The 22,160-nt window shown below is 38.6% G+C and overlaps 2 protein-coding genes across 5 annotated transcripts in view; one reads left to right on the top strand and one right to left on the bottom strand.

Moving 5' to 3' along the window:
- Window positions 1–4,388, bottom strand: part of WRN (WRN RecQ like helicase) — a 97,970-nt gene extending 93,582 nt beyond the window's left edge. The window contains exon 1 of one of the 2 annotated variants that reach the window (XM_081128246.1): window positions 4,112–4,388. The gene's annotated coding sequence lies outside the window, so the exon portion shown is untranslated. The remainder of the gene's footprint in view (window positions 1–4,111) is intronic. The other variant, XM_081128247.1, reaches the window with a different exon arrangement.
- Window positions 4,389–4,879: 491 nt separating this feature from the next.
- Window positions 4,880–22,160, top strand: part of PURG (purine rich element binding protein G) — a 31,436-nt gene continuing 14,155 nt past the window's right edge. For 2 of the 3 annotated variants that reach the window (XM_081129513.1, XM_081129514.1), the window contains exons 1-2: window positions 4,880–4,950; window positions 5,259–6,131. In XM_081129513.1, coding sequence (XP_080985639.1) covers window positions 5,265–6,131 — 867 coding nt within the window. In that variant the 5' untranslated portion in view covers window positions 4,880–4,950; window positions 5,259–5,264. Of the gene's footprint in view, window positions 4,951–5,258; window positions 20,638–22,160 lie in introns of those variants that run through there. The other variant, XM_081129512.1, reaches the window with a different exon arrangement.

Raw genomic sequence — 22,160 nt, 5'->3', positions numbered from 1 at the left:
TCAGTTAAAGGGGCCCTTACCAGGAAAAGAATAGAATTGAGATGAGGTATGTGAAGAAAGAGTTTTAACAGTTTGTTTCTCAATAAGCATGATCTCTCTCTCCCCCTCCCTGCTTCCTTCCTTCCTGTCTACCTCTTTCGTGCAACCTGAGAATAACTTGAAAGCCCTCTATAAATCATAAAGTCAAAAGTGACTTACAGTTTTCTAATTTGGGATCCTAGGATAAACAGCATCTCATGGTTTTAGTAAAATCAGGAATGAAAGGGGCAAAAAGAGGCTGACTACCTCCACACTAGGAAAAAAAAGAGAGTAACAAACCCATTTAGCCCTCCCCACCTCAGCCCTCAGGCCCTCAATTCGGAACAGCAAAGCTTTTTGAATGGGAAGACCTCAACACCAGTACCAGGAATGAAATCCAACTGTTTTAAGGCCAATAGGGAAATCCCATGCCTCTTGCCACATGACTGTCTCAGGGATAAGACTACAACCCAGGTCTCAGTTCTCTCCTCTCCATGTCCTGTCCGTAATTACTAGATCCAAGGTGGTCCAATTATAGCAAAGCTCAGGATTCTCCTTCCATGGTATGGGAAAGAATGCTTTTGCTCCTGCTAGATATGAAGAAAGAAATATATAGCATGGGTGCTGCACACACAGTCATCTTATAAGCATACAAGAAATCACCCTGAAGATAAAGCACCTTCATGCCTTCTTCATGGGAGTGGGCCAAGCACAGGGCCCGAAAAATAGAGCTCTGACTGAACTTGCCTGAAGCTCACTCTACCTCAGGATTGTTTCTTAATTAGGCTAATAAACAACCTTTCATTGCTAAAGCCAGTCTGATTTGGATTTTCCATTAGCTCCAACTGAAAGCATCCCTGTTGACCTGATGGGAAAGTAAAACCTAATGACAATTCTTGATCTGATTTTTTGAAGCCTGTATAGCATTCCATTTTCTTTATCTATCTGTATTGATATTATATCCCCATTGATACTGATACTCCTATTGAATATTAACTATTCCCTACTGATGACAGGTTGCTGAAAATTTTATCACAAATAATATTCAATGAACATCCTTGTGTGTACTTTTAGATATTCATATTATTTCCATAGGATAGATTTCTAGATATGAAATTATTAGGTCATAGAGTAATCCTTCTCTGCCTACCTTCTCACCAATAAATTATTCACATCTCTGAGAAATAAGCAAACGAAGAAGCCTACACAGAAAACCAAAAAACTTCTATAGGAGCTGCATTATAAGCCTTTGGTGAAAAATTTCAAGCTGACAGCTAAGGAAAGATGCTTTATGTCACCTGCCACTCTTACGAGAATACTTTGGTCAAAGGACAAAAGTCCATGAAGGGCTTATGGGTTGACTATGAGTTACCATATAACCATATGTAACTCAACACCTAACTTTCCAGTGTTAGGTATAGATCAGGTTGATGGTAAATGACTTGGGTGTTAAGGGACCATTATCATCACCATCACCATCAGTATTATAGCCATTTATATATATATCCTATCTCTTTTCTCCCTTTACTTATCTAGTGGGTCACAACCTTTGATGCACAATATCTGAGGAAGATAGTTTCTGTTTTCTGACTAGTTTTCCTCCAATAATCTTACCTACACCTTGCTCCACTCATTTGTTCATGAGGATATCGTATCACTACCAGTGACTGAATCCTTCCATAATCTCATTTCCAATAATCTTGCTCTCCAATCAACATCTCCTATTTTTCAAGTTCATTCCCTCTAGGAACGCAACTCAAACAATCTTTTGACCCAACTGGGACCCATACTCCAATGATCCTAGTACCTTTTCACTCTGCTCACCCTAGGTAGTCTTTATTTCCTCCCTGACGAGTTGTTTTTCTTTTTTTCCCCCAATTTAATATTATTTTATATTAGTTTCATGTATATAGCATAATGGTTAGACATTTATATAATTTAAAAATTAATCCCCTGATATGTCTAGTACCCACCTAGAACCATACATTGTTATTACAATATTATTGACTATATTCCTTATGCTGTACTTTACATCCTGGAACTATTTTGTAACTACCAATTTGTACTTCTTAATCCCCTCACTTTTTCAGACAGCCCCACAACCCCCTCCCCTCTGGAAACCATCAGTCTGCTCTCTGTATCTATGAATCTGTTTCTATTTTGTTTATTTTGTTCTTTAGATTCCACATATAAGTTAAATCATACGGTATTTGTCCTTCTCTGACTTCACTTAGCATAACACCCTCTAAGTCCACCTATGTTTTTGCAAATGGTAAGATTTCATTCTTTTTATGGCCAAGTAATATTCCATTATATATATGTACTACATCTTCTATATCCAGTCATCTTTCCCTTGACTGGTTTAAATTAAAAAGTTGTAACCATTTCGTTGCATATTCCCTTCAACCTCACAGCCCATCTCTGGCTTCATTATTCTCTCTTGGCAAAGCTCTAACCTGGATTAAAAACAAGTTCTCTGCCAACTCTGTGCCTATAACTATGCAGGTGAAAGAATGTAGGTGAAAAACACAACCAAGATGACTGATCTCACCTTCAATTTGTGACCACCAACTTCAAGTGGGTCCTTAGTCTTCCTAACAATTCTACAACTTTCCACTAATCTATTTACGATCCTCCCCTCCTATTTCACACCTCCTCCTCTCTACTTAAACCTATCATCTCTCTTCCCCTATCCTCACTCTCAGCTTATGACCTTGCTTCACATTTAAGCAAGTAATCAAGAATTTACACAATCTTAAGTAATCAAGAGTTTACACAAACTCCTATCCTGGAAGAAGCAGAAAAGAAACAGACTGATAGATACAGAGACCATTTTGATGGTTGCCAGATGGGTGAGAGGGGTTGGGGGAGATTGGTAAAAAAGGTGGTAATACCACTGCAATTAGATAAGTATTAATATCAGAAAAGGAGCAAAGGAAAGGCCAGGCATGATAGGCAAGCTCCCTCAAGACACGGGGGGAAGGGAACTGGACAAAGGGAAGATATACGCATGCCCACTAAAGTTGAGATAACTAGGGAAGGTGCTTACTGTCAGTCACACCTGGGAATAGAGGTCAATGGCCAGAATGGGTGGGGCCAATGCAAGCACCTGAAAATTTGGGATATATAATCCCCTACTCTCTTGGTTCCTCTTCGCTTCCTGACATTCTCCTGTGTGGCCCACAGCCATACAGACCTCCACACACAATGGATTAATGGACTGCAGCTAGCCTGATGCTGGACTAGGCCTGTCTCCAACATGGAAACCAACGAAACGACACTGGCTTTGCTTCTGAAATCCTCGCTACACTACTTCTATGACTGGACTAAGGAAAATGGGACTTTAAAAACACAGGAATTTAATTCCACGCAAATAAAATTCACTTGTTTTACTGTGTGAGTCTCAGAATATTATTTTTCTTGGAATATCGTAAGAAGTCCACCCCCAGCAGCACATAGTGGGGAAGAGGACCCCCCCAACTTGGTCCAATATCAACGGGACTAAGAAGTACAAATCGGTTATTACAGAATAGTCATGGGGAGGTAAAGTACAGCATAGGGAATATAGTCAATAACATTGTAATAACTATATATGGTGTCAGATGGGTACTGGATTTATCGGGAAGATCACTTAGCTATATAATCACTGGGGTGTATAGCTGAAACCAATATAATATTGTATGTCAACTCTAATTGAAAAATAAAAAAATATTTTTTAAAGAGACATTAAAGACTGAATTATTTCAACTTAAGAAATCTAACACATAGTACTTTGCTAAATTACACATAGCACGTTCTTTCTCTCGACTTTGTTGTGTAAACATGGAGTGGCTCGATTTCTACAGCAGTAAAGACCGCATGGAAAAGCACAATCCTTAGGGCAACCAGTCGCACAGGCTGGCTCTGAAAAGGCCTGCAGGCAGGCGGGGCGGCCCTTTCGAGGGAGCCCGGGAGGTGGAGAGGAGATTCCGCTCCTGAGGAAGCCCCCACACACCTCGCAGAGGCCTGAGCACCGCCAACGTCGGAGAAGGCTGGGCTGACAGATACCCCGGGGTCCCGAGCCGGCGGAAGCAGGGGTGGGAGGACACGTTACCCTGAGAAGAACCAGTTCAACGGGTCTTCTTCAGCTGGACTACTTGTGGGCCACAGCAGCACGGCCTGGAACCCATGGCAGCCAGGCTAGGCACCAATTCCACAGACTTGATTCCCGCTCCGCAGAGCGCACGCAGCAGCGTCCCGGCGCGCACACCACCCAGCAGCCGAGGGAGACCAGCCTCCCCCAGCCCTTCCTCCGGGGTCCGCCGGCCCGCCGGCCCGCCCGCGAGCGCTTTGCCGCGCCGCTGGGTTTGCAGCGGTCCCGGCACCGCCCCGCGCTAGGCGGCGCGCATGCGCGGGCACTCTCGCTGCTGCGGAGCACTTCGGGAGTTGTAGTCTCCGTGCGGGCGCCGCGGGCCGCGAGAATCCTACATCCCGACAGAACCTGGAGAAGTCAGAACACTCCGGCCGCCCCGTCCTTATTCCCGGCTTCACACCTGTCCCGTCACCTCGCACTCACGCGCCGGGCTTCGATCAGGGCGCGCCCCGAGGGAGAACGCGACATCCCCACTTCCCATCAGCGGGTTGTGCTGGAGGAGGCGGGGTCCACTGCCCGCCCCCCGCCGCCTCCCTCCCGTGCCGGTGTCGGGCCGGTGCCCGAAGAGAGGCGGCGGCGGCCCCCGCAGCGGCCGCGGGAGGGGCGGCGGCGGCGGCGGGCGCCGCAAGCGATGCCCCTGCCGGGCTGCTCCGGCGGGGGGGCTGGGCTGTGCGCTCGGCGGCGGCGGAGGGGGAGCAGGCGGGGGGCGGCGGCTCCGGCGGCTGCAGCAGAGGGGCCGAGGGCTGGCGGCGGCGGCGGTCGTGAAGGGCATCGGCGACGGCGGGGATGGCAGCGCTGATGTGAGTGTCGGCTGGCTGGGGACCGGGGGCTGCCGAGCCGGGCGCCCGGCGGCGAGCGGGCGTGGGAGGCCGGGGCGGCGGAGGGATGCTGCGCGCGCGGTGCGGGACCGGGGAAGCCGCCGGCCGCCGCCGACCCTCCGCCTGGGGCCGGGCGCCGGGGGGCCGGGGGCCGGAGCCGCGGGAGCAGATCCCGGTGTGCGGGTCGCGGGCGGAGGCGGCGGCGGGGGCGGCGCAGGCCGAGGGGCGTCCGCGATTGTTCTCAGCACCCCTCCCCCACCCCGCCCCGTGTGTCTGTTTGTCACTTGCAGCTGAAGATGGAGCGAGCCAGGCGGAGGGGAGGCGGCGGCGGCGGGCGCGGGCGCGGAGGCAAGACCGTGGGGGGCTTCGGCCTGGGCAAGAGCCGGCTGTATCCCCAGGCCCAGCACGCCCACTACCCCAACTACGCGGCCTTGGCCACGGCCAACCAGGCGGGGGGCGCGGCGGAAATCCAGGAGCTGGCCTCCAAGCGCGTGGACATCCAGAAGAAGAGGTTCTACCTGGACGTGAAGCAGAGCTCCCGCGGCCGGTTCCTGAAGATAGCCGAGGTGTGGGTGGGCAGAGGCCGGCAGGACAATGTCAGGAAGAGCAAGCTGACCCTCTCCCTGTCGGTGGCGGCGGAGCTGAAGGACTGTCTGGGCGACTTCATCGAGCATTACGCCCACCTGGGCCTGAGGGGCCACCGGCCCGAGCCGGGCCACGGCAGAGAGCAGGGCGCCCGGAGGAGAGCCCGGCGCGCGGCGCCCTCCCCGCCGGCCTCCGTGGGGTCCGAGGAGCACCCCCACAGCGTCCTCAAAACGGACTACATCGAGCGGGACAACAGGAAATATTACCTCGACCTGAAGGAAAACCAGCGGGGGCGCTTCCTGCGGATCCGGCAGACGGTGCTGCGGGGCGCCGGCGTGATCGGGTACTTTGGCCACGGTCTGGGCCAGGAACAGACGATCGTCCTGCCGGCGCAGGGGATGATCGAGTTTCGCGATGCCTTGGTTCAGCTCATCGAAGACTACGGCGAAGGGGACCTCGAGGAGCGGAGGTGTGGGGACGACGACCCGCTGGAGCTCCCCGAGGGGACTTCTTTCAGAGTGGACAATAAAAGGTTCTACTTTGATGTGGGCTCTAATAAATATGGCATTTTCCTGAAGGTAAGTGAGGTGAGGCCGCCTTACCGTAATACTATTACTGTTCCGTTCAAAGCTTGGACAAGGTTTGGGGAGAATTTTATCAAGTATGAAGAGGAGATGAGGAAAATATGCAACAGCCATAAAGAAAAGAGAATGGATGGCGCGAGGGCCGGTGGAGAAGAGCAAGAATGCCTCGGCTAGCGTGGAATGGAACTCCATCAGGCAAAGTTTAAGATCATAAATTGGCTAAAAGTACTGATCCGTAATCATTTGAAGAAGTTTCTCCTCTTTTTTTTTTTTCTTTTTTTTTTTGGCCCTTTGTTATTAGTAGTAATACCTCTATAGTTTAGACTTCAAGGAGTCCGATGCTCGCGTTATGTTCCACATAGGACACTAATTCTTACGGGAATTCCCACCTTCCCGGAGCTACATAGTTTAGCTGCTTCATCTGCTCCAGAAGTACTATTGAAGTACGCAAGTCAGCACAAAATGCCACCTTCTGACCTTCTAAACACCATAACTAGCATTTGCATTGCACTACGACACTACCCTGCAAAAAGATACATACACTTAATACTATTTAACAAGTTCCCCCCAAAAAGTGCCCCATTCCTACATCATTAAAAGCTGCTAAGCTTACCTGTAGGACAGTGACCGCAGAAACAAATTGAACTCAAGTACAGTATAACTATATTTATTTAGAAAAGTACGAGTGGAAACATATTAATTTTATCCATTGGATAACTGAATATTAAGCGGTACCATTAAAGAAATCTTAGAGTTACTGTATTACTCCGTGATTTAAAATTTTGTGGTAACCCTACAGTAGATAGGGTTTGATACAGCTGTCATATCAAAGCCATGGGAGAGTTTTAATTGGCTATTCTAAGTTAGCCACAATCCCATCTTCACTTCTGTTTACCGTATCATAGGTTTCTATTGACTTTCCAAAGTTTCAGGAATTACTTTTATGTCACTCTTGAGGGGAAAGCTTCATCCTGTGGCTTTGCCATGGAAATTTTGGTATTTTAGCTTTTCGTGCTAATTTGAAGGTTGTGAGAGGTTTTTTTCCCCAAAATATATCACAGACTTGAGGTGTTATATTTTATGCTTCTCCTTTAACACTATTTCAGAGGGGTTGGTGCACCAGTTAACTGATACAAAAATACATCTGTAATAATATATTTTAGTAGCACTTTTGCAATTGCTACCCTTAAAACTGAGTCAACACTTCCAGTATTAACCTGATTTTTATAGGTGTTTTAATTCCAGGAGGGAGAAAAAAAAAGGATTTTTCTAAAAAGCATTTAGAATATAAATTTTCAGCCTGGGAAAAATATTATTTGAAGATTGGTTATAAATATATTTGAAAGGAAAATTCAGGCATTTTCCAAGGTGCTCTTTATAATACTTAAAAAGGTTTACTTTACACAAGACTAACCCACTTACATGTATTAAAAATTACTTTCCAGGAAGTGCCACAGCAATTTTTCAACACCTAAGCAATTTTTTAAACAAGTGGTTATAGTGTCTATGTGTACCAACCCACACTGTATTAACCGACTAACTTTTATCTGTTGAGCTGCATTTTATTCTGAATGAAATTATTGTCTTTTATCTTGGCTTTTTCCCCTCCTACACAATAAGTCCATATAATCATGTAAGGGTCAGATACTGATTTCAACCCCCAAATATAGCTCTCATTGAGAGCTGGCTGCATGGATTGAGATCAGAATATAGCTCTTCTTTTATATGCTATATGTAACTCAAGGTTATTTTAACAATTTCTTTCTTCAGAGATTTGTCCTCAAATACGTTTAAGTAAGATCACTAAGCAAGCTTTATGATATGAATTAAGAAAACTAATTTCACTGATTTATGTGACTTAAAAACAAGCATTCAGTAACCCGGACATATATTCTTGTGTTGGTTTGCAGATTACATTTCACATTTCCTCAAGTAGTATGGAGGAATGTCATTAGTTCATGATAGTTGTGGACCATCTGGATCACTATGGAACAACGGAAGGTTAGAAGAAAATGTTAGTACTAGAGTTAATGGCACATGGTGGGTGTTCAGACTCTAAAACTATCGAGGATATTTAAACAGTCCTACCTGTAAAATAACTATTGTAGGCTTGATAAAAGTAGTTTTGGGTATATGAAGGAGTGGTGTGCACTTGAATTACTGTACTACTGATTGTTATTGCTGCCCATCATAGTGCCTATTAATAATCAACCTGTCAGATCTTGGCAAACTGGAGCTGTGAATATTCTAGTATTTGAGTGTTCCTATCACTACTGCTGTGACTGTATTCTCTCTTAAAACCTTCCCTTCTAAAATATTTATATCCGTTAAGTCTAAATGATTTCTGTTTTGGTTTTAGTCTGATAAGATTTGAGTGTGTGTCTATACATATGTATATGTATAGACACACCTATATGTGTATGTATATATATGTATGTGTGTGTATATATGTATTATATATACATACACACACAGTACTATGTCAGACTTAAAGATAAATATCTTTAATTTATTGTACATAAGTATTATTAGTTTAATTTTGCACTAATTATTTAAGAAAAGAATTAGTTAAGCAGCCAAATTTTCTATATTGTATGTATACTTCAAAGTTTTTACCACCTCGAAACTACAGATTGAATAGATGCATATATACCATCTATTACCGGCAATTGAATATGCTTTAGAATCATTAAGCCTTCTGCCAGTCCTTGTTTCATTTTTTCATAGTTTGTATTCATTGAAAAATTGAAATTATGCTATGATTTTTTGATACTTAAAATTTCCAATCAATCATTAGCCATAATCAAATAAGATCTAGATCAAAACTCTGGTATTAGGACGTGTATGCCATGTATCTTATAAATAAGCTACTATTCTTACCTGTGCAATATCTACTTTATTTATTGTCATTTGTGACATAAATGGAGCTGCAGTGTACATGGTATTCTTCAAAATAACAGGATTCCTGCCTTGAAGACATTAAACTCAAGGCAACTGGATGTTAGAAGTCAAAAAATGAGCATCAAAGTTAGTAACCAAAATTACTAGTTCACTGTATAATTGTAAAACACTGGTGATGTTTGCACATAATAACCCAAGCATAATGTGGTACAGACTCAAACTGTAATAATATAAGCTAATAGTATGAAATTTGGAAACGGGTTCCTCATAATTGTTGGTAGTGTGCTCCTAGCAACTGAAAGCAACACTAATCTGTTGCTTATATGCAAAAGATGCAATGTATTATAAAAGTATTAATGTTCTGCCACATTTTATAATTTTTCTTGTTAAAGCCCCAAATTGCCATGTCCCTTAAACTTGAGTCAAACACAAGCTTATTTGCACTAAAGAGCATGGCCAAAAAATAAATGACAGGGTGGAAAAGCTAGTTGGAACCTCTTGAAATAATTGGTTCTAATGGGAGAATTTCACATTTGTCTATTTGAAAGCTATATGATCCAGGCAGACAATCTGTCAGTTCACTAATTTAATAATGCACTTTACCTTTTGTATATAAAAGATGTACATTTATGCCACTTGACAGGTGGGATGTGTTTCAGTAACTATGTAGTTAGAATCTATAGGGTGATCTCTTGCATGCATATGTTTGTGTTGGAACTGCTGTCATTTCCATTAAATCAGTGTAATGGAGAAGGGTAGAAGATGCTTTTGAAACAAATCCCAATACCTTTAACAAAGAATTTTAAAGTAGAGTTCATATTTGTATTTTTAAGGACTAGAATTAAAAAAAAAAAAAAACACAACCAAAAACCTATTTCTAGCCCAGATTAATATTACAGTTGAGACTATATCTAGTTGAGACTCCCCATAATACCCTGAAAGTTAATTTTGGGAATTTGTGCTGACAAATTTTTTTGAATGATTCTGTTTCATTGTTGATATGTGTTAAAATAACTAATGAAAAGACAGTACATGATTGTATTAGAATTAAAAGTATAGTTGGCCGATCTGGTGTCATTAAGAAAACACCCAACTAAAGAAATAAAATTTCAAATTGAGGAAATGCAAAGAGCCCAAGAACAATTACTGAGATAAAGATACTATTTCAAAATTTGCAGAACAAACTTTCACCAAACAAAAATGGTATTGGGGGACTTAGTGTATCCTTTCATCCTAAAAACTTCCTAAGATGTACATTTGAAAACTAGATTATTGTTGCTTAACAATAGGTTGTATGTACTTTACTAAGAAACACTGTGTACTAACAATCCATCGAGGGTATACTATATTTACTGCATTCATTTTATACCTGTGGATCAGAATATATTATGGATAGTCATCCTACCCTAATATAATCATGCATTTATGTTGTAATTTTGCAGATATTTTCAGTAAAATAAACATTTATCTGAGCTGCACAATTCAAAAGGATGAAATTGGGACACACTCGTAGACCCTCATTTTCAATAAGCAGCTGCCATGGAAAACATGCTGTCCTTCCTTTAGACTTTGTTTATGGTTTGTTTTCACATTTAAGTGAATAGGGCTTACTGTGAATTTTTAAGTGGTGTCCTAAAAGTCATTTTTCATAAGTGTAAGATTTCTTTTCCTGCTTATTTCTAAATGTCCTTCATTAGAACTATTTTTAAAAATCAGATTCCAAGCTTTATGTAAGGACTTTGCTTAGTCACCGTGGTGTGAAGTCTGTCTTTACCAAAGCACCAGGTATCTTTGGCAGAATATAATCTAAAGGAAACCACCAAGAGAAGTTAAAGTTCATTTTATGCCAACAGAATGATACAGGTATAATATTTATCACTGCCAAATAAGATTCTTAAAATCTTTCTGAAGTTTCCTTAAAGATTCCTGGAATTTCAGAGAAAGTGGTGGCTAATGGCTAGCCCATCAGAGAAAGAAAACAGGACATTAGCATGCTGTGAAGACAATCCACAGTCCCCAGTGTAGCAGTGAGGCACAGGGAAAATGTGTCTTCCCAACTCAATGTCATATGAAAACTGAGTTTTTAGATTACAGTTACTCTGTCATAAAGTAAGTTTACCCAAATTTATGTAGGTGAATCTTAGAAAAACAACATGTGTTAGTGTATTTTTTGTATAATGTAAAAATAAAAAGCCTTTTTTCTTAATTTGACATGACTTTTTAAGTAATTTAAATTTATTTTTGGTAGTAGGTTTTTAATCAATATTTTTGAATAGGGAAAACATAATATTTACATTCTACAGATGGGTAGAAAGAGAAAAGTAGCAGACCAATGTTACCAATTTCTTGTGTATCTTTCTAGAGTTACTCTGCATATACAAGCATATCTATACATACATACATCTTTTTAAACACACAAAAACATATCACAGACACTATCCTGTACCTAGTAGAATCCATTTTAGATCTGCCATTATAAGTGACATTTTTTCCTTGTACTGAGATACCATACTTGATCTAGTTAACATGGCATTTAATTTGAACTGTATTATTACACCAAGGGAACCTCAAGGAAACTTTGAATGAATCCCGCTGGTATTTACTTAAAAAGCAAATACTATATGTATTTATTAATTTTTAAACGTGTAACTCTCCAGTTTCCCTTCCCTCTGCCTAACCAACCTCTTGCCTTCATATCTTCCCCCTCTTCCTTCCTCAAAAAAGTGTTGATCTTTTTCTTGAAGTAATAGGGATCAGGACCGGCAGGATATTAAATTATTTAATCAAGTGTTATTTTAGATTGACTATTTTCTCTAATGAAAGACACCCACAAATTATTAGTCCATTTTTACTGGTTCTGTTACTATTATTTTATATTTTAGAAAAAAGCAAATGAGTTATAAGAGCAAATGAGTACTAGAACTATAGGAAAAGGTAATGTTATGACTCTGTTGAAATGTTTTGATATATTAACATGAGCTTTTATGTTTTTGATGAGAAAGGCATAGGTTATTAATGAATAATTCATTTAGCAACTTAGTCAAATCCAAGACTAAACAAAGGGATAAAACTAGTCCTGACTGTTTAAAGCAGTGATCCCCCATTGAAGCCCCCAGGGTCCATCAGATATCCTTGGGACCAGAAGGTACCATGACGATTTGGGGAAAGAGTAAAAACTTTGGGGCTATGAACTTACAAGTACCACTAAACCATCTCCATTCTCTGCCTGGGAAAATATAAAATAGCAAATATAATTGTTTAAACATGAAGTTAGCATAATTATTATTCCTAAAAATGTGAACAAAGCTGCTTTAATAGTTCTCCAACCTCTCCCCCCAAAAAATAATTATATTTTTATTCACATCAAAGGGGCATTTAAGGTCACTTTTCTAAAGACCACCAAGAAAAATTAATATCTGAAAAATTAAAGGTTTTGTACTTGAATCCTGAAGGATACTATCTAATCATAAATTAAAGTAACCAGGGTAAAAGATCCGATACTGTTAGGAATATCTTAAAGAATATATGGGTTGAGAAAAAAAATTTTTAATGGATTGGTTTCTGTAAATTTAACAAAAATGTTAAAAGGGTTAAAAAAATGTAAGCATTGGTTTAAACTTTAGAACCATATCTCCATAATTGGTGGCATGATTATTTGTTTGTAAAGTGAGAGGGGTGTTGGTAGAAGACAGGATCCTCTGAAACATATTTTTAAAGCATAAAAGTTTGCTTTTATTTTAATGACAACTAATTATGCTTTGTAGAATCTATAACATTGATAAAGATCTCCAGGTATTTCCTTGTTTAAGTTTAAAATGGTTTATGTGTGTTGTTCCTCATTTAAAGAGAGGAGTCAAAAGGAAGGAAAATTCACCTTCAGGAATGAGTTTTATTTAAATTTAGGCTAAAAAATATTAACAATTTCCAGTACTAATCAGGGAGTTTCTCATGTTGGTGCTTTGTGGTAAATTATGTTTTAAATGTTTTCTTTTGAATATCCCTTATGAGAAAGTTCTTATTTTTATTGAGGCCAGCAGCATCTACCAGTAAATAAAAACTTACTCATATGAATTAGTACTGCTACAGTGAAGTTAGTTTGTGATGTGAGTATGAAAAATATATATATTCACTTAAATGGAATATACAGTTTCCTTTTGAATGTTGACTTTTTTCTCAGATTGAACAGGAGTTGCCTGTCCTCTCATTTACTCCATTATACTTGGTATCTGTGTTATTCCAGTCAAAGTCTTCACTGTTTCCAGGAATTTGTTAAGGCTAAAGAAAAGGGAAAGTAATCCCTAAGAAAAGTGTTCAATAGTGTTTAAAAGTTAGAATTGCACAAAGTGTAAGATTGGGGAGAGGGGCACTTTTGTTGGGTTTTGCCCTTATCAAAATAATGGTATAAGTCTGATTATTTTATTTGATGTGATTAAAGTCAGAATTTCTTTGAGACTCCCATCTAGTGAAATATTTAGTATTTTCTTTTTCTTACAGAAAATGGTTCTGTAGCATAATACTCTTCTTCAGGATATTATTTGTTATTTGTTGTGGAGTTGATGAGGTTGTTGCCTAGAGGTAGCTAAGGGGACATCTGTAATATTTTCAACAATAAAGATAAATTTTTTTAAAAAAGAAGAAGAAAGAGAAGAGAATGGTAGTGGCTGGTTATTTTGCTTGCCTATAACAAAAGAAATCAATCTAATAGAAATGAGAAGAAATAAGTCATTCTCAAAACAATCCCTATTCATTTAACCATTAAAAGAGCATTTGAGAAAGAATAATACCTAATTCTGCCAAATGTATGGCCTGACCCAGAGCAAATGACTTAACTTCTGTCGAATGGCTTCCTTATATGAAAAATGAATGAGACGGGGCTAAAACCTAAGGTTCCCTCCTACTCTAAATTTTTTAAATGCTATATCAATGGAGTGTGAAAGGAAAAAATAGATGGAGAATACCAGAATTGGAAAGTGTAAGAGATTCTGCCTTTATATTAAAAACCACTATAATAATGCAGAACCTGTGATGATACCCAAAAGAACACGCAGAAGTTTCAGTTCATGTATATACCTGTTTAACCACACAAAATAAAACTTTGTTCCTATTTCTTCTTAAGACCAAGTTGTTGTATACTAACTACAAAGCTGTCCTATGCTTTGATTTTTTAAGAAGTATTTTTCTTATCTATATGAGGTCTTATTCTTTGGAATCCTCACTTGTTTCTACACATTCTATAATCATTTCTCATATTCTGGATGGCAAAGAATTTTAAATATCAACATCACGTCTTGAAATGCCGTTGCTTCTGAAACAACTATAAATTACGTTGCTGAACAATGCACTGCAACCATCTTTGCAGTGGTGCCTGAGGCTCGAGTACTGCTTTTGACCTCTTTTTTCCTTGGCCCTATTGGGCATTACAAATAATGACATTTAGCAGAGAAAATGCGGAAGGACTCTGAACTGTGAACACTGTGGTTCTGCTTTAGAGGACCTTTACGTAGTAGGGTGTGCAAAGATAAAACACCACAGTGGGTCTGTTTATTTGCTTTTAGCCTTGAGAAACTGCAAAGGTTGATGATTGGAGGGGAAGAAAAGCAGCACACAAGGTTTCTGTCTTAAAGGCATTTATTTAGGCACCCCGGTCCTCCAGTCTGCGGTGCCACCACCACCGTCAATAGAGAGGATTTAAAAAGAGTGACACCATTCTCCTTAGGCGTCTCTTTTTGGTGCCTATTTATTTATCAAAGACAATATTTAAGAGTAACCGAAGTGTATTCTGCAGTGTATATACACGTGTATTTTGTTGTTTTCCTCCGTTTCCTCGCTCCATACTCTGTAACCTGTTGGAAGTGGGTAAGAACACGCGAGGCCCTGCTCCATACTGTTTGTTTGTTCAGACGACAATTAAAACAATAAGTTTTCTTTAACTCCAGCGGGATAAACTGAGATGACTGCCCTATTTACAGGCAGACATTTTTCTGCATTACTCTAGGCCAGTGGTTTTCAAACTTTAGGGTGATGAAGATCACCTAGAGGGTTTGTTGAACCATGGATTGCTGGCCCCCACCTCCAGAGTTTCTGTTCCCTAGATCTGGGTGATGGGGGCCCAGAGGACCAAAAATGTGTGTCTCTCACACATTCCCAGGTGAGCCACTGCAGCTGATGTGGAGACCACACTCAAGAAGCCCTGCTGTAGGTTGATGTGATTGTATCTTAGCTACAAAAGATAGTGAAGGGGGAACTTGGTCAAAACAGCTGTGGCATCTTTGTAGAAAGATTCAGAGCTACTACTCCTGCCTTGAGAAGTTCACAAATCATAAAACACAACGTTCTTTTATAAATTGACTAGAGTTTAGGTAAAAATTATTTTCTGTCCTTTTTATCCTTTCACTATATTTAATAACTTTTCTTAGTTCCCTCTGATGTTTTGACGGATGTCTGGAGAGAATTCTAATAGGAATGAGCAATTATGAATCCATATGTGAAGAGCTTAGCTTTCAAATTCATGGAGACAGCATGTTTTTAATTTATTAAATAATGAGTGCATAAATCTTAGTAAAGAATAATTTATCCAAGATTTATTAATTACAAGTTGTAGTGAATATTAAATATTGGGACTTACAGAGAACTTAGAATTAATTGTCATTTAACTTTTACATTTTCTGACATGTCACTCAGATGGTTCATAATTACTAAAATAGGCTAAGTAAACAGAAAATAAAGGCTAAAGCTTAAAATGCTATCTCAAGATATATGTGATAAGAAATATACTAATTTCTTTTAAAAACATATATCTTCAACATCTTCCTGTGTCCTATCTATAAGTGCAGGATAGAGGAGAGAGATATATACTGCAGTGTATTTGTGTACTTTTTAAAAATTAACAATTGGACCCATTGAGCATATTATTTGAAAATGTAACTAATATATTTGAAAATAACGTGTTTGTCAACCTGTAGACATTCTATAATTAATGTGTTGATCAAAATTAATAAAGCCATATTTTATATGTAAATCTACACTATATATATGACTACACATAACCTCTTACTAGCGGTCATTCTAGTGGATTACATCCTATTGGAAATACTAAGTTAAATCATTCATAGATATTTGGCAGTTCTGTAAGTTCATTAATTTCTTTTTGCAACTACTACCTCTTCAGTGATTAGTGCTCCAAAACAGTGAATGAATTCCTAATTGTGAAAAAAGATACACCCTGGCATAATGGAGATAGTAATCAACTCAAAAGGATCATTACAAGTAGTGTAACTTTCCTTTAATGCTCTACTATTGCTACAACTTAAATTTTAGATTTTAAAAAATTTAAGTCAGAATTATAATTTGAGTAGGCTTTAGACAGCATAGAGATTTATGGTAGATTTATAGATTTCAGCTCAACATGAGAGCAAACTTCAAGAAGCAGTGTCACCTCCATGTTACCGGAATTACTCAAGTCAGACACTAGACAAGCACTTGGTCTGGGATGCTAAAGGGAATTAATAAATCAGGAAAAAATTATTGTTATTACCTTAAAGATTCTTTTCAGCTCTGAGAGACAGAATTTGGGGAAATAATACTTGGAACTCTTGTATGAAGGGTCTCTGTTAATTTACCAAGTTGAATAAAGAAGTGTGATTTCAATTTTTCTAGTATTCTGAAAGCATATTAAGAAATACTTTTTTCCTCCCACCACTTGTTATTGCAAAACATAAAAAACATTCTTCAAAATTTCATGAGTTTTGCTAATTAAATAAATTAGTCAAGATAGGTTTTATTAAATTTGCACTGCAAAATTAAGTCTAGCTTTTCTAATTTTTATAAGAAATTTTTCATTCTTAATCATTTTTTAGAAGCAATTATATGAGGGAATAAATTTAGTATTTATATTGCTACTTCAAAAGTACATACTAAGTGTTTATTTGGAAAGGCATGAGATAATACAGTAAATTGGAAAACCAAATGATTGGATATTAGCAAATAAAGTTTAACTTTATAAAAATCCAGATTAAATTCGATTTAAAGGTTGACACAATAAAATATTTTCATTCTCCATTTTTTTCTTGCACTACTAATTTAACAAGATGAAAGCAACAACATAGTTTGCTAATTTCATCTTAAATTTTCTATATTAGAGAATGAGTTTCCAAGTAAGTTGATTATTGCTGCAAGTAATATGTGATTCTCTCCTGGAGAGTTTCAAGTTCTGTTAAGGGTGGAAGGGTAGCTGTAGCGATAATACATAAATTCAGGGATCTACTGTGAACCAGTATGAAACTCAGTTATCACTTAGAGGGTCCACTTTTTCTTGTCACTACTTGCAGTCATCTGTGCTTTCTCCTGGTACTGTAACATTTCCAAATTTCTAGTGGACAAAGAACACCTTTTAGAGAGAGACCTAAGTTGAAATGTATTACACCAAAGTCTATAAGCTATGTCTGTATTACACATTTCTAAATATTTAGCTAAGTAAGTTTTACTGTGCACAAATTGTGTGTGTGTGTGTAAATTATAAAGAGAGCCCAGTCCTTCCTCCAACCCTTCCCTGCCCCTGGAGAAGTAATGACAAATTGGTTTCATCTTGTTTGTTACTACAATTGATTGACTGCCCTAAAGTGATATGTTGAGAATTTGAAATCTGCGTCCAGAAGGAAAGAGAGAACAGCATTCATGCCAAATGTTTGCTATTTGTCATCCCTTCTTTAGAACTATACAAGTTCTCGTTGTAGCTCTAAAAATTTGAATCTTAGCCTGACAGCTGGCTCTTGCAGCATTAACTACCATTTGACTCACCTCAGAATGTGTCTCTTCTAATACTTCAAGGAGATTGCTTTAATCCAACAGGCCCTCCTTTTAAAACAGCAGAGAATCTTCAGTGCGCCTCTGAGGATCTCAAAGAATCATGGCCATAATGATGTCATCACGAACACCCTTAAGCATTAAACTCTATAATTGCCTCTAATGAGTTCTAACCTCCATTAAAATGACAGCACTTTCTCCCTTTAAAATTTAGTTTCGTCATTCTCAAATATTAGTGTTCACCGTGTATTTAAAATGTAAGTTCTTGCCCCAACCCCAGAGATTCTGATTTCATTGGTCCAGAGTGGGGTTCAGAAATTATTGTTTGTGATAGAAGTGGTCTGGAAGCCATTCTTTGTCATGGACTTAGACTTGCATCCTTTCTTTGTTCCATATCACTTTTCCAGCTGGAATTGTCCAGGCTTTAATACTGTCAGTCATAATGATGTTGTTATAGTTATGCTATTAAGTACAGGTCATATCTAGGGCTCACTTTAAACACAGGCTAAATACAGAAGGCCAAATATTTAAGGTTTTGTACTATCATTTTGTCTAACTGGGCAATAATCACAGGGAATGCTAGTTTCTCCCCCACCTCCTAAACTCAAATTCAAACTACTTGACATTTAACCACTGATTATATGCTCCCCAGATTTCACAACCAAAACATTCTGAATCTCTATAGCCTTACTCAAGTTCATAGGTGATTTGTCTTTCTCTTTCTCACAAGTTGACCCTCCAAGTCTCAAATGACTTTTTGTGATTTTTTTTTTTTTTAGATATGTTCTTACAATTTATTAGAAGTAGAAAAAAGATCCTTAGTCAGTCTGAATACCTCACCCTCTGGTCTTGTTCAACTTTTTTAGTTGTAGTTAAAAAAAAAAAATGCACATAGTGTAATTTACCATCGTAACCATTTCTTATTTTATTAACCATTCTTAACCATTTCTAAGGATTCTGTTAAGTATATTCACCTTGTTGTACAACAACTCTCCAGAACTTTTTTATCTTACAGAATTGAAACTGCATCGCATCATCCTCTGGCAACCACTATTCTGCTTCTCAGCCTTTTTTTTTTTTTTTTTTAAATAATCAAGATACAGTATTTGCTTAGGCCCTTCTTCCATCAATAATGGCTTTACAGTTATTGCCACTTAGCTGTTCAAGTGTAATCCTTATAGTATTCTGTATAGTTGTAATTCTCACATGTAAAAAGGTTTATAATTAAAGGCAATTGTGCTTCTGTTAAGTCTTTGGGTGACTGCAAATAAAAGGTATTTTATCCTGGAAGCTTTCCACTGATTTACAGGGAAAGCTCACCCTTCTTTCCCCATGAGACCTAGAGGACTCCAGAAGGACATTTTGTCTTTGTTTGTTTATTGAAGGTTTGAGGTTAGAGTTACCAGGGCACTTAGGCATAAAGCCTGAAATTTCTATAGATTTTTGCTATGTACATTCTAGGATTGTTTTGCATTACTTATATAGTAGATTGGAAATTTTCCTGGAATTTGACAGTGTTATTGTTTAAATGATTTAAAAACCTTGGCTTATATTAGTACAATATAACACTGTTTACCTTTACGCAGCATTATTAGAAACATAATTTGGGAGGAAATAGGCATAAATAAAGTGCATTTACTGCAAGTGGAGTGTTTCAGATGTTATTTTCAAAATCATTTGCAGTAAAAAAAAACACAACACAAACCAAGAAACATTCTTAAAACTCTTATTTTTTCAAAAGTAAAAAGTTTATCTTCTATTAAAATTTTTTCAAGAAATCAATAAAGTTTGAAATCCTGCAAGCAGTATGCATCTAAACCAGAAATGCTATAATTATGAGCACTATGCTTGTGATTTTGATATAGAAAAATATCTACCTTTTCTTGGCCTAAACTATCTTGGAACTAACACAAAAACTAATTGATTGAATGAGAACTGAATCTTTCTTCACTTTATGAATATAGCAATTTATAATCTCAATGTATTATGATTTTTTCAGACAAATGCAATTTCTTTAGAATAATTCAAAATAATTCCATAGTTTTCGTAGCACCCAGATTTTTTTTTAATGATCTGCTGCAACATATTGATAGCATTTATTTCAAAAAAATTCTTTATGATTGACTCTCATTACTCCTTTGATTTCCATGATAAAATTAGAAATGTGTTCTCAGTAAGGAGAAAAGGATTTTGAGTTGAAAAGATTTAGTGGAAGAGTTGTGGTGCATCTGTTTCAGTAACTTGCTAAGCAATTACTTTTTTTCTTTGCAGTGTTCCATCACTATTTAAGATCTCTCTTCCTGGCTCACCATTATCACTCCTAAATCACAGAAATTCACTTAGCACCATGCAGCCCTCAGGGGACATGCCGTGGGCAGCCGAGAACTTAACTTCTCCTCTGTAGTCTCTAACATAAACTAGGCACTAATATTTTGCCAGTAGGATTCTTTAATATAGTAAATCCAGCCTGAAAATTCCCCAAGTTCGGAGCCTTTTTGGACAATTACTTACCTACTTCATTAGTGATAATATTAAATTTGCTTAGAATAAAGGATGTCTGTTTGATTTATAACTAAAGCTAGTTTGCATTATTGCACTTCAAGTATTGTTAAACTACTGCTAGTTAAGGGATCCTTTGGGTCATTAGGTAACTGTGCTATTTGGTTTGTTAATCACCATTTATTGTTTGACTCATGATTTTGAAAAGACCCAAATATTACATTTAATAACATACCAAGCTGGGATTCAAGCAGTACCTTCCATTAAGGTGATTTGCTTCTGACTTGAGACATATTACGACTTTTTTTTATATTTTATGTGGAAAAAAATTTAGGTAAGCACAAAACTTGATTCTTAAATTAGATTTTCAATCATTCAGTTCTAAATAACTTAGTCTTAATAATTTTGTTACAAAATAACTATAAAATGAATGTGAATGCTAAATTATTCTCTATATGTGTCCTATAATTAATAAAGCCAAAACAATTTTAGTTGTGTATTATTTGGACTATTATTTTGAGCATTCGTGGCATTTAAAGAATCTCGCCTTTGCCCAGCCAGTGTGGCTAAGTGGTTGAGCATCGACCTAGGAACCAAGAGGTCACAGGTCAGTTCCTGGCCAGGCACATGCCCAGATTTGGGGCCCAATCCCCAGTGGGGGCGTGCAGGAGGCAGCCGATCGATGATGTTTCTCTCTCATCCATGTTTCTATCTCTCTGTCCCTCTCCCTTCCACTTTCTCTAAAAATCAATTTAAAACCATATTAAAGAACCTCACCTGTGCCCTCCTGGCCCCCAGCAGGCATAGAGGCCAGGGCCCTGCGCCCTCTCGCTGGGCGTGGGGCGAGTCGTGTGCCTTCTGTGGCCCCGGCTTGCTTACCCCTCGGTTGTGGGGACTGGATCAGAACAGATGATCCCTAAGAACCCTTTTAGCTTCTGTATCCCCAGAGTCAAGAAACTTCCCTTAAAGTTACCTTCGACTTCCTTCTGTGGCCTTTTCTCATTTTTCTCCAGATCCTCTTCATTTCACCTGGCATTTATTGACCGTCTTTTGCTTCTTGGCATCCTTCAGATTTAGTAGTGGCTGCTTCGCCAAAGTGTTTCAGGGCACTGTTGCTCTAAGTTGCCCAGACCCCTCTTGACCCTGCCACTTAATTTTATGGATCTCTTTTGGCCTTGTACGCAAAGCTTTAAATAGGCCATTATTCCAGTTCCAAAAGATTTTTTTTTTAGACACAGCCTAAAACTTGATTAAATACATTTAAAATTTTAAACATAGTTTCCCATATAAAATCCTATCATATTATGTTGAATTTAAGTTTAAACTCAGAGACTGTTTCTTCCTCTTTTCTGTTCCCCTCTGTACCTAGCACTGTGCTGAATCATCTCTCTCCTTTTAAAAAACCACTGTTCCTGTTCTCATTTCGCCTTTGAATTCTTGCTGCTTCAGGACAAATCAAAATGGCCACAAGTGGGAATGAAAGTGATAATTTAAAAACCTGATAAGAAATACTGTGTCACTTTATTTCAAAGAATGACTCACAAATTAGGATGGGGTAGAATAGGGGATCTTTTGTTTCCCGCACATCCTGAATTTTACTTTAAAATATTCTTTCCCTTGCTTTATAGATAAATGATACTGTTCCATTCACTCAATGGATGTTGAGTGGCTACTCTGTGCCAGACCCTATGCTGAGGATTAGAAATACAGTAATTTACAAAATAAAAATATTCCACTGCCATTAGCTTTAAGTGCCATGTCCAAAATTATTTGATTCAAAGTAGCTGTTGGAGCTTAATCAAACTGTCATATTTTTATTCA

Source organism: Miniopterus schreibersii, assembly GCF_964146895.1.
Source record: "Miniopterus schreibersii genome assembly, chromosome: 2".
NCBI lineage: Eukaryota > Metazoa > Chordata > Mammalia > Chiroptera > Miniopteridae > Miniopterus > Miniopterus schreibersii.
The sequence above is the reverse complement of the archived record's forward strand: the minus strand, read 5'-3'. Positions and strand labels throughout refer to the sequence as shown.